Source organism: Mytilus trossulus, chromosome 3 (genome assembly GCF_036588685.1).
Source record: "Mytilus trossulus isolate FHL-02 chromosome 3, PNRI_Mtr1.1.1.hap1, whole genome shotgun sequence".
NCBI classification, from domain to species: Eukaryota; Metazoa; Mollusca; class Bivalvia; order Mytilida; family Mytilidae; genus Mytilus; species Mytilus trossulus.
This window is the reverse complement of record NC_086375.1, coordinates 8,082,534-8,097,710: the sequence shown is the minus strand read 5'-3', so window position 1 is coordinate 8,097,710 and position 15,177 is coordinate 8,082,534. Positions and strand designations below refer to the sequence as shown.

The 15,177-nt window shown below is 35.7% G+C and overlaps 1 protein-coding gene across 1 annotated transcript; it reads left to right on the top strand.

Annotated features, from left to right (window-relative positions):
- Positions 1-2,322: 2,322 nt before the first annotated feature.
- LOC134709201 (calmodulin-like) lies at positions 2,323-14,572 on the top strand. The gene is made up of 6 exons (XM_063569375.1): positions 2,323-2,448; positions 4,033-4,065; positions 6,804-6,834; positions 7,597-7,740; positions 8,182-8,424; positions 14,371-14,572. The coding sequence occupies exons 2-6, from the start codon at positions 4,063-4,065 to the stop codon at positions 14,397-14,399; spliced, it is 450 nt and encodes a 149-aa protein (XP_063425445.1). The 5' UTR covers positions 2,323-2,448; positions 4,033-4,062; the 3' UTR covers positions 14,400-14,572.
- Positions 14,573-15,177: the final 605 nt, after the last annotated feature.

Here is a 15,177-nt window from a genome sequence, read left to right as displayed (position 1 = left end):
AATTTGAGATTCATAATTTATTATTTTTAGTTGGGGCAGGGGTTTTTAGGATGCTACGGACAAAAGATTATTTTGGATCGATCAGTCCAGGCATGTTTTGTTTACATCGGCGACCGCCATCGAGCACCTGTCGTCGGTTTTGTAAACTTACTTATGATTGGTCAACCAGCAATTTCAACATGAACCGAAAAACAAGATAAACTAAGATTCAAATACAACGGTCTCTTATTGACGGATCTGTGATAAAAGAGGGACAAAAGATACCAAAGGGACAGTCAAACTCATAAATCTAAAACAAACTGACAACGCCATGGCTAAAAATGAAAAAGACAAACAGAAAAACAATAGTACACATGACACAACATAGAAAACTAAAGAAAAACAACACAAACCCCACCAAAACAGTAGCCGGGGTGATCTCAGGTGCTCCGGAAGGGTAAGCAGATCCTGCTCCACATGTGGCACCCGTCGTGTTGCTTATGTGATTACAAATCCGGTAAATAGTCTAATTCGGTAGGTCATATTCATGAAAGGGAAAGGGATTGTAGTTGCGACGTATCCGATATCATTTGTGAAACGGTTATTCCATAATAGTCAACCAACTCGTGATGGCGTCCGTAAAATTTACGAAGGGATAATTTCAACTTTACCATTTGGAACTCTTGGTTTAATAGCTTCCTTGTGAGCAGTAACCCTCTATCAAGAAATCACGATAGGAAATGCAAGCACGGGAATATCATCGTATCAATTCACGGGGAGATGTATACCCCGTATGCAGGTGCTGCTGGAATGTTGCTACTTAGAAATGGAAAGTTCACAATTGGAAAGCTGAAATCATCTCTTTTGTCGTAAAGTTTTGTCTTCAATTAACCGACCTTCATTGTCAATTTCTAGATGTGAGTCAAGATATGAAGCCGACTTAACTGTATCTGTAATATCCCTTATTTCCAATTCGATGGAATAGATGCGTTCCACATAGTCACCAAATTTTGAAATGTTAAGTGAAAGAACGTCATCTATATAGCGGAAAGTAGAGTTAAGGATATTGCTATCATCTTATCTTTCTTCCTAAGAAGTTCCTGCATGAAGTCAGCCTCATAATAATAAAGAAACAAGTCGGCAAGTAGAGGGGCACAGTTTGTTCCCATTGGGATGCCGACAGTCTATTGAAAAACACGTCCTCCGAACGTAACAAATTTGTTGTCAATCAAGAATCTTGATCATATCGGTTTTAGAGAATTTTTGATAATTATTTTGCAAATTTTAGCATGGGAAGCATTATATTTGTCAATATGCTTCAACCGACCGAAAGAGAGATTTAAAATGGTGTCACATATCAGTAATGTTTCAAAGCGAAAAAAGAATGTCATAATTAAAAATGACTCTGATAGAAAAACTTGAAAATCTACATTTACTATCTTCTTCTATACAAAAAAAAAACCCACCAACTGGTCAATTCATGCAAATCTTTTAATATAGTAATCTCTCACCAAGGCTATCTGTTAAGCATAATTATTTGTCAACACAACTTTGAATTAAAACATCATCTTCCGGTATACTATTACCATCTAGTACCGTAGTGCAAATCTTTAGACGTATATTTTTTCGTTATCTGCGCAGTACATGATAGATTATTATACATCGTTTTTCTAGACGAGTATCAGCTAGTGACTTTCTATACTAAAGTTAGTAAAGAAAATCCCCGGACAGTATATATAAAATTTGCTTACTGGTCCTTTTTATAAACTTCTATTTATACCTCTGGTGATCCAGTGCAATGATGAATCTGTCGTAGAGTTGACACTTGTTTAGACGAACTTTTCAATCATCTTGATTTTTTTAACGATGATTTACAAATTTTACGATAGATAATCTGCAATCTATTCCATGCCTAATATATTATGTACTGTGTTACGACTCTAGTTTCTACTGACGAGGAAAGGTAACACTACTAGTAGGCTTCATAAAGTTGAATTTTTAGTTTAGTCTAGGTGGTCGAGTGATGTACAGCGCTTGTCTCGCCTATCCCAATAACATTAGTTCGAATCACGTCGAGGGGAGAACAATTTTTTTCTTCCACAAATTTACAGATTTCACAATGTTGTGCTAAAGGAAAAAAGGGTCCATGTTACCAGACGGCAAATGGGACTTGAATTAGACGAGTTTGCCAAAGGACACCATATCTTCAATGTAATGAATGATTGTGACGCGGAATAATTTTTCTGTGCAGTGTCCCCAACGCCTAGCAAAACCATTAGCTTTTGATAAGTTTCAGATGTGTTTCTATGTACTTTAATCAAACAAAATATGGAGAAGGAAATTGATAAAACTGTTACACATTACAGTTTTACATACCTGTATCAGTTAATGAACTTTGACCATGGCTATCTGTCTCGGGTTATCATTGTCAAGATATTAATGGATAAAGCTCTGCTCTAAGTCGAACAGGTAAGATTTCCGTTTTTCATTGTACAAAAATACTAAATATAAGTATTATTCATTCATATCAACTCACATTTAAAAAAGGAATACTTACAATTATAATAATGTTAATGTGCTACGGAAAGTAAAAACGAAGACAGTATTAGATATAAGCTATCTGTAATTTATACATGGCTTCAATCGTTTACACCCAATCTTATGCATCTGCATGTTATCTGCATGTTATTGCATACTGATACAGCATTTCAATCCATATTTTGCAATAAACTATTGAGTTGATGGAAAAGTGCTTCTTTGGTATACCTATAAATAATGCTGATTACAACAAGAGTGCACACATTGAAATGTCTCGCCTTCTTTACTAATCATTGTCGATATTATGTGGATAGTCCTAAGTATATATAAAGCTATATTACAACTCACATAAACGTTACATGAACCAAAATAACTAAACAAAGACCAATGAACCATGAAAATGAGGTCATTAAGGTCAGATGAACCATGCCAGGCTGACATGTACAGCTAACAATGCTTCCATAAAACAAATAAAGTTGACCTAATACTTATAGTTAAAGAAAAATAGACCAAAACACAAAAAATTAACATGGAGCAATGAACCGTGAAAATGAGGTCAAGGTCAAATAAAACCTGTGGGACTAATATATAGATCATTAAACATTCCCATACACTTAATATAGTTGACCTATGGCGTATAGTATTAGATAAAAAGACCAAAACTGAAAAACTTAACTTTGACCACTGAACCATGAAAATGAGGTCAAGGTCAGAAGACATCTGTCCGCTAGACATGTTCACCTTACAATCATTCCATACAACAAATATAGTAGACCTATTGCATAAAGTATGAGAAAAGCAGACCAAAACACAAAAACTTAACTATAACCACTGAACCATGAAAATGAGGTCAAGGTCAGATAACACCTGCCAGTTGGACATGTACTCCTTACAGTCCTTCCATACACCGAATATACTAGCCCTATTGCTTATAGTATCTGAGATATGGACTTGACCACCAAAACTTAACCTTGCTCACTGAGCCATGAAATGAGGTCGAGGTCAAGTGAAAACTGTCTGACGGGCATGAGGACCTTGCAAGGTACGCACATACCAAATATAGTAATCCTATCACTAATAATAAGAGATAATTCAACATTACAAAAAATCTTAACTTTTTTTTTCAAGTGGTCACTGAACCATGAAAATGAGGTCAAGGACATTGGACATGTGACTGACGGAAACTTCGTAACATGAGGCATCTATATACAAAGTATGAAGCATCCAGGTCTTCTACTGTCTAAAACATAAAGCTTTTAAGAAGTGAGCTAACACCGCCGCCGCCGCCGTAGCCGCCGCCGCCGGATCACTATCCCTATGTCGAGCTTTCTGCAACAAAAGTTGCAGGCTCGACAAAAACTGGTCATCAAAATATGTAATACAATTAGTATAGTTAATTTGTATATAAGTTTAGGTATACGTACATATTTTTAACTAAATCAGTGCCTGATATGAATATCACAATGCACATTTTAATTGTATGGAATTCACTGGGTGTGTTTTGGTACATTTCAGGATCAAATATATGTAGACAGACCAGGTGTCATGGTATGTATGTTTTCAATTTTTCAACATAATTAAGCGTCGAATCCATGATTTTCAAAAAGAGAAAGCCATTTAGGCGAAGGGCCCACAAAAAAATGGGTGTGGTTCGACGTTCACTTTTGAATATGATGGCTCAGATCCTTCCGTGTAAGATAGTTAGAATACAAGAAAATCTACTGAATATTGAATGAACAAAAAGTCATTTTTAACACAACGAATAAGAATAATGGGGCAGGACTACTACTACATATAGTAGGCCAACACAAAAGAAAAGCAGGCCATACAATTAAAAAAAGAGAAGAATGGGCAAACATATATAGAATTGAGGAATATTGCTTTAGAAAATAAAGAATACAGAATTGTTGGACACCTATTAAAAAGTAAAAACACAAAAATACTGAACTCCGAGGAAAATTCAAAAAGGAAAGTATAAAATCAAAAGTCCAAACACATCAAACGAATGGATAACAACTGTCATATTCCTGACCTGGCACAGGCATTTTCTAATGAAGAAAATGGTGGATTGAATCTGGTTTTATATATAGCTAGCTAAACCTCTCACTTCTATGACAATCGCATCAAATTCCATTACATTGTCAACGATGCATGAACAAAACAAACATACTGAAAGAGTATAAATGTAAAAAATAGGGGTCAATATTGTGTTATCATCTTAATATCCCTAAAAATGTCTTGTAATAAACCCAGAGGTGATACGTGACAAAGTATCATATATATATATATATAATTTAGTTTTCCACACTAGAAGGGGTAGATATAATTTGTAATACTTTATATTGACTTTTAACCAATCACGAATGCAAAATATATAGGGTCCTATCATAGCACACATATTCACCTGATAAAGATTTTATATTAAAAAAAAATGTTGGTATTTATCACTTACATACATATATGATTGTTATGTCAATATCTAGTATCCGTTTTATCTTAAATGTTCTTGATAAACTGATGTCCTTAATAATACAGTATACGTACTGTGTCGAAAAATAATATCATTTATTTGACGAACTTTAGAAACAGCCTGAGAAAACTAGGCTCTCCGAGCTTTTCATTCTCCTGTTTCGTAGCAAGTACAAATGCATTTTATATTTTCGATAAATATTGGATTGCAGGATAAATATGAATAAAAGTTTCGTTGAGCAAGCTGGACAAAGATGAATTTGGGGAAAAAAATATCCATAGAAAAATACAAGAGAGATGAAATGATATAAGAACAATATCATCTCTATTTGCATGTTTCACTCAGATGAACAAAAGCGAAGCTATACCGAAATCAATTCGACAAAAGAGGATGCAACATTCTATCGTGGAATTTCTGAATTCAATTGAAACACGCTCTTGGTGATATAGACCATTCAATTCGAGGACAACCATCACATTTGAAATTGTTTATCAAACTCAAAAAAAATTCGTAAGGGTTCCGCGGAACCCAGTGTCTCGCCTACTTTTGCTGTTAATCACAGGCTCAACAAAAATGAGGAAAAAAATCAATAAAATTATTCCTGTTGATACTATCTTTTGATCGTAAAAAGCTTCTGTCCAGGTTTGGTAAAAATCCAAGATAGTTTATGAATCTAATAAATGTTTTAAAACTTTAACTGCAGACTGTATGTAATGTTAACTGGAAGAAAAACTAAGTCCATTTATAAGTAAAATACAGATACACAGGTACAAAATTTTAACAAAATTTCCTTCTCGATACTAGCTTTTGATCATAAAAAAGCTTCTGTCCAAGTTTGGTACAAATCCAAAATGGTATAGGAAAGAAGAAAGTTATTAAAAAAATTCAAACTTTAACTACAAAGTGCATGTGTTGTTTCCTGGCAGAAAATCTAAGTCCATTTAAAAGTAAAATACTGAAAAAATTTAAATTTATTGTTAAAAAATTTACTTCTGGATACTATCTTATGATCATAAACAAGCTTCTGTCCAAGTTTGGTAGAAATCCAGTATAGTTTAAGAAAGTTATTAAAATTTCAAAAACTTTAACCACAGAGTGAATGTAATGTTTCCCAGCAGAAAAACTAAGTCCATTTATAAGTAAAATACGGAAAAAATGGAAATTTATTTTTAAAAAATTTACTTCTGGATACAATCTTATGATCATAAACAAGCTTCTGTCCAAGTTTGGTACAAACCCAGGATAGTTTACGAAAGTTATTCAAATTTTAAAAACTTTAACCACAGAGTGAATGTAATGTTTACCGGCAGAAAAACTAAGTCCATTTATAAGTAAAATACTGAAAAAATGGAATTTTATTTTTACAAAATTCACTTCTGGATACTATCTTATGATCATAAACAAGCTTCTGTCCAAGTTTGGTAGAAATCCAGTATAGTTAAAGAAAGTTATTAAAATTTTAAAAACTTTAACCACAGAGTGAATATTTGTGGACGCCGCCGACGACGACGCCGACGCCGACGGAAAGTAGGATCGCTATGTCTCGCTTTTTCGACTAAAGTCGAAGGCTCGACAACAAGTACAATACAAAATACAACACGAACAAAATCAGCTTTAACATGGTTATAGATACTCTCTAAATAAAAATATATAGATCGCAATATCATGAGGCAGTAGTACAGTAACAAAGTTTCCCCCTCTCCCTATACTTTGGAAAGGGGACAATAGGTTCTTACGTCAGTGTTATGTTTTTAATTCATTTTCAATGCATTATTCTAAAACGAAGAATAGTATATTAAAAACTTTACTTTTTCAGGGTGATAAACTTTCCGATGAACAATTAAAAGGTAGGAATTTTAAAACAGCGATAGTTTTTCCAACCCACTATATATATACATGTTCGAAACCGGGTTCATCCGTGAAACCACTTACTAAAAAAAGTACCATATATATACTATCTTGAATTTGATGAAGCTTTTTCCATATGTTCTATTTTTCCCAGAAATTCGAACATTTCATGGAGTTTCGTGCATTTCTATATCAAGTTCTTTTTACAAATACTAGTAAATACATATCCTGTTTCATTCCGTTTATAATAGTTTCAAATTGTTTTGACTAAACATCATCATATAGAGACTGAAAGGTTTCTTAGTTGTATACTCGTCTGACTGTGAGTGATAGATGAGAAAACAGAGAGGATTCATTGGTTTGAACCGTGACACTGTCTAACCAAATACTCAGTCAAAATTTATATTTTCTGTATTACCGTAATAGCGTAAATGTTGCACGATTGGATCGAATTTAGAAAGAAAGCAATCTGTCCCGTAAGATGGCATATTTTCCTGTGTAGTGGTACCTTGTGAGAAAGCACATAGAGAACCCCAAACTGCTTGATAGTCTGTTACAACACAGGATATCTTCAATTGAAGTCCCTTAAATCATGTAATATTTGCCGCTGGTAATTATTAGAATGAATAAAATAAATTCGGCAGCGGTATTGGAATAAGTTGTATATTTATTTTAATTTTTATAAATGTTACTGACATTATTATATTTTAAAATGCAAAGTAAGGTATAAAATGAAAAAGTTGCAATGGCCTTTTTTTCAGAGGTTCGTGAGGCCTTCACATTATTCGATTTGAAAAATGAAGGTAAAATTGCCAATGATAAAGTTGGCCAGGCAGTACGATCACTAGGTCTTAATCCTTCAGAAGAAGAGGTTCAACTGATGATTCGGGAGGTTGATGTCAGAGGTATGATAACTCTTGTAATCATGGAGTTTACTTGAAAACGATGCTGTCGTCTTGTGATTTTCTATAGAAAAGAAAGCTAATTGACGTAAATACATCAGAAACGATATATAAAAAAAATAAAAAATTTATACGCGAATGGAATGCGCTTTTAAGATCTGCTCTCATCTAACAGTTGCTACAAGATTGCTATACAAAGTTGATTTTAGAACACAAAATTGTTGTTATTTCTGTGTTTCTCTATAACGAAATATCGTTTAGAATACGTAACGCATGAGAATTTTTATTTTACGAAATCACTCTAGTCATCAGCGAGAAGCGAGATTTCTCTAAAGAGCTTAATTAAGGGTTTCATATTGTAGATTAAATCGAATATGAAGTAAATGTTTATATGAGCAAGTTCTTAAAATGTGTTTTGAAACGTAATCAAATTTACATTATTAGGCACAGGGTTTGCAGTATATGCAGAATTTCTCGCCATGTTTAAGCGCCATCAACGTGATATCAGCAGTGAAGATGAAATAAAAGATGCATTCCGAGTGTTTGATAAAGAAGGCAATGGTTATATCAGTGCGGCAGAGCTCCGACATGTTCTCACTAACCTCGGAGAGAGACTGAGAGATGAGGAGGTTGACGAGATGATACGAGAAGCAGATCTGACGGGAGACGGACAAATTAATTATGAAGGTAAGGGATATATCAGTACGACAGAGCTACGACATGTTCTCACTAACCTCGGGGAGAGGCTGAAAGATTAGGAGGTTGACGAGATGATACGAGAGGCAGATCTGACGGGAGACGGACAAATCAATTATGAAGGCAATGGTTATATCAGTGCGGTAGCTCCGACATGTTCTCACTAACCTCGGATAGAGGCTGACGAGATGAGAAGGTTGACGAGATGATACGAGAGGCAGATCTGACAGGAGACGGACAAATCAATTATGAAGGCAATGGTTATATCAGTGCGGTAGCTCCGACATGTTCTCACTAACCTCGGATAGAGGCTGACGAGATGAGAAGGTTGACGAGATGATACGAGGGGCAGATCTGACCGGAGACGGACAAATCAATTATGAAGGTAAGAGGTATATCAGTACGACAGAGCTTCATGTTCTCACTAACCTCGGAGAGAGGCTGAGAGATGAGGAGGTTGACGAGATGATACGAGGGGCAGATCTGACAGGAGACGGACAAATCAATTATGAAGGTAAGAGGGAATATCAGTGCGGTAGCTCCGACATGTTCTCACTAACCTCGGATAGAGGCTGACGAGATGAGAAGGTTGACGAGATGATACGAGAGGCAGATCTGACAGGAGACGGACAAATCAATTATGAAGGCAATGGTTATATCAGTGCGGTAGCTCCGACATGTTCTCACTAACCTCGGATAGAGGCTGACGAGATGAGAAGGTTGACGAGATGATACGAGGGGCAGATCTGACAGGAGACGGACAAATCAATTATGAAGGTAAGGGGTATATCAGTGCGGCAGAGCTCCGGCATGTTCTCACTAACCTCGGATAGAGGCTGACGAGATGAGAAGGTTGACGAGATGATACAAGAGGCAGATTTGACGGGAGACCGACAAATCAATTATGAAGGTAAGGGGTATATCAGTGCGGCAGAGCTACGGCATGTTCTCACTAACCTCGGAGAGAGGCTGAAAGATTAGGAGGTTAACGAGATGATACGAGAGGCAGATTTGACGGGAGACGGACAAATCAATTATGAAGGTAAGGGGTATATAAGTACGACAGAGCTACATATTCTTACTAACCTCGGAGAGAGACTGAGAGATGAGGAGGTTGACGAGATGATACAAGAGGCAGATCTGACGGGTGACGGACTAATCAATTATGAAGGTAAGAGGGAATATCAGTGCAGTAGCTCCGACATGTTCTCACTAACCATGGAGAGAGACTGAGAGATGAGGAGGTTGAAGAGATGATACAAGAGGCAGATCTGACGGGTGACGGACAAATCAATTATGAAGGTAAGGGGTATATCAGTACGGCAGAGCTAGCCCACATGTTCTAACTAACCATGGAGAGAAACTGAGAGATTGGAGGTTGACGAGATGATACAAGAGGCAGATCTGACGGGTGACGGACTAATCAATTATGAAGGTAAGAGGGAATATCAGTGCAGTAGCTCCGACATGTTCTCACTAACCATGGAGAGAGACTGAGAGATGAGGAGGTTGAAGAGATGATACAAGAGGCAGATCTGACGGGAGACGGACTAATCAATTATGAAGGTAAGAGGGAATATCAGTGCAGTAGCTCCGACATGTTCTCACTAACCTCGGATAGAGGCTGAGAGATGAGGAGGTTGAAGAGATGATACAAGAGGCAGATCTGACGGGTGACGGACTAATCAATTATGAAGGTAAGGGGTATATCAGTGCAGTAGCTCCGACATGTTCTCACAGACCTCGGATAGAGGCTGAGAGATGAGGAGGTTGAAGAGATGATACAAGAGGCAGATCTGACGGGTGACGGACTAATCAATTATGAAGGTAAGGGGTATATCAGTACGGCAGAGCTACGACATGTTCTCACAGACCTTGGAGAGAGACTGAGAGATGAGGAGGTTGAAGAGATGATACAAGAGGCAGATCTGACGGGTGACGGACAAATCAATTATGAAGGCAATGGTTATATCAGTACGGCAGAGCTCCGACATGTTCTCACTAACCGAAGAGAGGGAGACTGAGTGATTAGAGGTTGACGAGATGATACAAGAGGCCAGTGGCGTAGCTGGGTCATTTTTACGTGTAAGCCCGAACCTTGGCGAGGAATATGAAGGGTTCCAACTGCTCAATGTTTAAGCACCTGCTGGTAATGGGTTCGAAAGGGAAAGCTATCGAGAATGTACCATAATAATTCCTGTCAGTAAAAATCATTCACACTTTTGAATCTAAATGGTTTATTTGTTTTGCTAAAATTTTGGTTTATGTTAACTTATTCATCGTGTTAAACTGGAAGTGAGCCTAACGGCCATTGGTTTTAGAGAAAACGTCCAAACCAATATTACTTTAAAATAAGTTTAAAGGGTGCCGTGAGTGAGCATACAATCGACAAATGCACCTTTTAATGAACACAAAAAAAAAAAAGATTTCTAAGAGGAGCAATATAAAAAGATTCTGGAACACCTAGGATTTCTTCCCACAAAAAGTGAATCAATATATCATTCCTTAAAGGGATTTTTAAAAAAAATCTAGAATTTTCTTTTGATATTTTTTTCTGGATCTGGAATATTTCACGACAATCTATGAAGGTTTTATAAATTGAACAATTCATGTAAAACAATTAATTGCGTAAAGAAGAGTCCGGCTATCTGTTTATCAGAAAAGAACAGAAAAATGAACGAAAACAAATGTTATAAATTTTTTAGCTTTAGACATTATTCATAGAAAAAGCTTCTTCAACATTTTCATAAAATTCGATGAAGGTTCGACAAGTAGTTAATATTATGTAATTGAGAAATACCAAAATGTAAGCCCAAATTGCGACCACTTAAAAATCCCAGAAAGAAATACATTTTGTCCTTAAAATGCGGGAAAATTAAAGATATAATTGCATTATTATATTGCTCTGAATACTCTTTTGAGCATAAACAGTTTCTGTTCAACTTTCGTAAAATTTAACGGAGAGTCATTCAAAAGACTATCCCAATCGGAACCTAAATATTGACGCCGCTTTATCTCGCTTTTGGGACATAAATCACAGGCTCGACAAAAATACAAACAACATATCGAATCTGAGCAGATAGTGGATTGCTTAAAATATAAGAAAAGTACGTAGAATTCATAGTAGATTCAGACTTTTACAAAAGATTCGAACAGATATATTAAATGATCTATTTGAGTATTTTTTTTTTATTCAAAATTACAATCCATTGAAGCACAAGGCTGATGTGCTTTTGACCAGTTATTCTTATACTATGTCGATAATTTTTTTTTATTTTTAAAATTTAAGTGTACGCCCGCCCGGGCGTTTTGACGTAAACGTAGCTACGCGCATGGAGGCAGAAAACAAAACAGCCCTATAATCAACACCGAAAACGAGGCTGCACTACACACAACACAGAAAACAAGACAGCCCTACAAACAACACCGAAAACAAGACAGCCCTACAAACAAAACTGAAAACGAGACAGCCCTACAAACAACACCGAAAACGAGACAGCCCTACACACAACACAGAAAACGAGACAGTCCTACAAACAACACCGAAAACAAGACAGCCCTACAAACAACACCGAAAACAAGACAGCCCTACAAATAACACCGAAAACGAGACAGCCATACAAACATCTCCGAAAACGAGACAGCCCTACAAACAACATCGAAAACAAGAAAGCCCTACAAACAACACCAAAAACAAGACAGCCATACAAACAACACTAAAAACAAGACAGCAATACAAATAACACTGAAAACAGTCCAACACCGAAAACAAAACAACTCTACAAACAACACCGAAAACAAAACAGTCAAGCAAACTAACATTGAAAACAAAACAACACAGAAAACAACACTGAAAATAAGACAGTTTATAAAAAAAATCACCGAAAACAAAACAGCTCTATACAAATGACATTGAACAACACCAAAAACAAGACAGCCCTGCAAACAACACAGAAAACAAACCAGCCCTGCAAACAACACCGAAAACAAGCAAGTTGCACAAACAACACTGAAAACAGGACAGCCCTTCAAACAACACCGAAAACAAGCAAGTTGCACAAACAACACTAAACACAAAACAGCCGTATACAAATCATACAAATACAAACACCGACAGCTGCACAAACAACAAGACCAAACAACTGCACAAAAACATCCTACAAACAACACAGAAAACAAGCAAGATGCATAAACATTGAAACAAGACGGTCATTCAAACAACCAAACAAACAAAACAGATGCATGTACTATCAACATTAAAACAAGACAGTATTTTAAAAACACTTAACATCAGTACAAACTAGTCAATTGACACACATTACATTTGGAAATACAAGAGTGCACACACTGAAATGTGTCGCCTTCTTTACTAATCATTGATAGTATGTTGATAGACCTAAATATAAACCTTTATTACAACTGTCACATAAACTCAACATTAACAAAGAAAACGAAACATTGATCAATGAACCATGAAAATGAGGTCAGGGTCAGATGAACCATGCCAGGCAGACATGTACAGCTAACAATTCTTCAATACAACAAATATAGTTGACATATTGCTTATAAATTAAGAAAAAGAGACCAAAACACTAACACTTAACCCTTAGCAATTGACCGTGAAAATGGGGTCTAGGTCAAATAAAACCTGGGTAACAGACATATAGATACACCAAATATAGTTGACCTAATGCATTAAGTATTAGAAAAATAGACCAAAACTCAAACACTTAACTTTTACCACTATACCATGAAAATGAGGTCAAGGTCAGATGACACCTGTCAGCTAGACATGAACACCTTACAATCATTCCATACACCAAATAAAGTAGACCTATTGCATATAGTATAAGAAAAACAGACCAAATCACAAAAACTTAACTATAACCACTGAACCATGAAAATGAGGTCAAGGTTAGATGACACCTGCCAGTTGGACATGTACACCTTAGTCCTTTCACACAGAATATACAAGACCTATTGTTTATAGTATCTGAGATATGGACTTGACCACCAAAACTTAACCTTGTTCACTGATCCATGAAATGAGGTCGAGGTCAAGTGAAAACTGTCTGACGGGTATGAGGACCTTGTAAGGTCTTGTAAGGTACGCACATACCAAATATAGTTATCCAATTACTTATAATAAGAGAGAATTTAACATTACAAAAAATCTTCACTTTTTTTCAAGTAGTCAATGAACCATGAAAATGAGGTCAACGACATTGGACATGTGACTGACGGAAACTTCATAATATGAGGCATCTATATACAAAGTATGAAGCATCCAGGTCTTCTACCTTCAAAAATATAAAGCTTTTAAGAAGTTAGCTAACGCCACCGCCACCGGATCACTATCTCTATGACAAGCTTTCTGCAACAAAATTGCAGACTCGACATTAACAGATGTAAACACAAACAATGTATGAAATACAGTTATGTTACCAAACAATGCTGATAATCAAACAGATATTAGGTAATAACAAAATGGTAAAAAAATATTCATCATTAGAGTAATGACTCATAAAAAGCGTTGTCTCGCAGTTTTTAGTCTTTATAAAGGGAAGGTAGATCTCGTCATTTCATATTTTTCTATCTATAATGGTTTCAAAGATCAGAGACAACACACAAAGTTATAGATATACAAATGTTACACATGTTTCAGAGGGAATAGCATCAACAAACGATAAATATGGAAAGAGCTTTTATAAGCTGTGCCTGTTGCTCAATCATTTTCATATCTTAATGAATAAAATATGTTTAAAATCAACAAACGAAACAGAGGAGAGGGAAGAATCTGGGATATAAGTGTCAATACTAATCACATCTCAATTTTTTTTTCAAGAATTGAGAAATATTTAGGACTTTCCAGCAACTAAATTCTCTCCTTAAGCAATTGAAAGAAGTATGGAATATATGTTTTAATTTCTTTTTCAGAGTTTGCCCATGTCCTTGTGGGGAAATGAGAAGTACATAAAGCAGGAAAGCCTTGTCACAGAACAGAACAAAACACAGCTCAAGATAAACAAAAAGACAAATATTCCAGATTTCCAGTGCAATATTTTACATTGTTTTTAATTTATTACACATTTAATTTTGTATATATTTTAAATGTTATTTAAAATATCTCAGTAAATTATGAGTTTCCTTTATTTTGATCGTTCTCCATGTGAGGATTAGTTCAGAAAAGATAAGATATGTATATGAAAAATTCCTTATTTTTTTTTGCAAGTTCTGATCAGTCCAGGTATCATTTTAGGAGAATTGAAATTTTCTGAATTTGCTGCTGGAGAGCAGCTGCACTTAACAGCTGTTGACATACAAATGATACAATTGTTTTGACTACTGTGCCACCAAAATCCCTGGTACATAAGAAAGTATGTGATTGGTTAGATATCAATTACATAGAAGGTTGTAAACCAATAACAACATTTTGGTGAATTTAATCTTCACCACAACGATGGAAGTTTTTAACAACCTTGACGGGCTATACACAGACAGTATTACTGTGAAAGCATTGGTCAATTAGTATGGTAACCACTAGTAATCTTATTTTGATAAACTGCAGTTTAAGTAAATTGCTCTTATTCTCATTTTTTTTCCATCCACATACATGAAGTTTAAATTAGACTGTTGTTTTTTCCCTGTTTGAACTGTATTTCACGAGTTATTGTGGGGTCATTTATAGCTTGCTGATTTCAGTCTCTGTGTTGAAGGCTGTACTTTAACCTTTAATTGTTTACT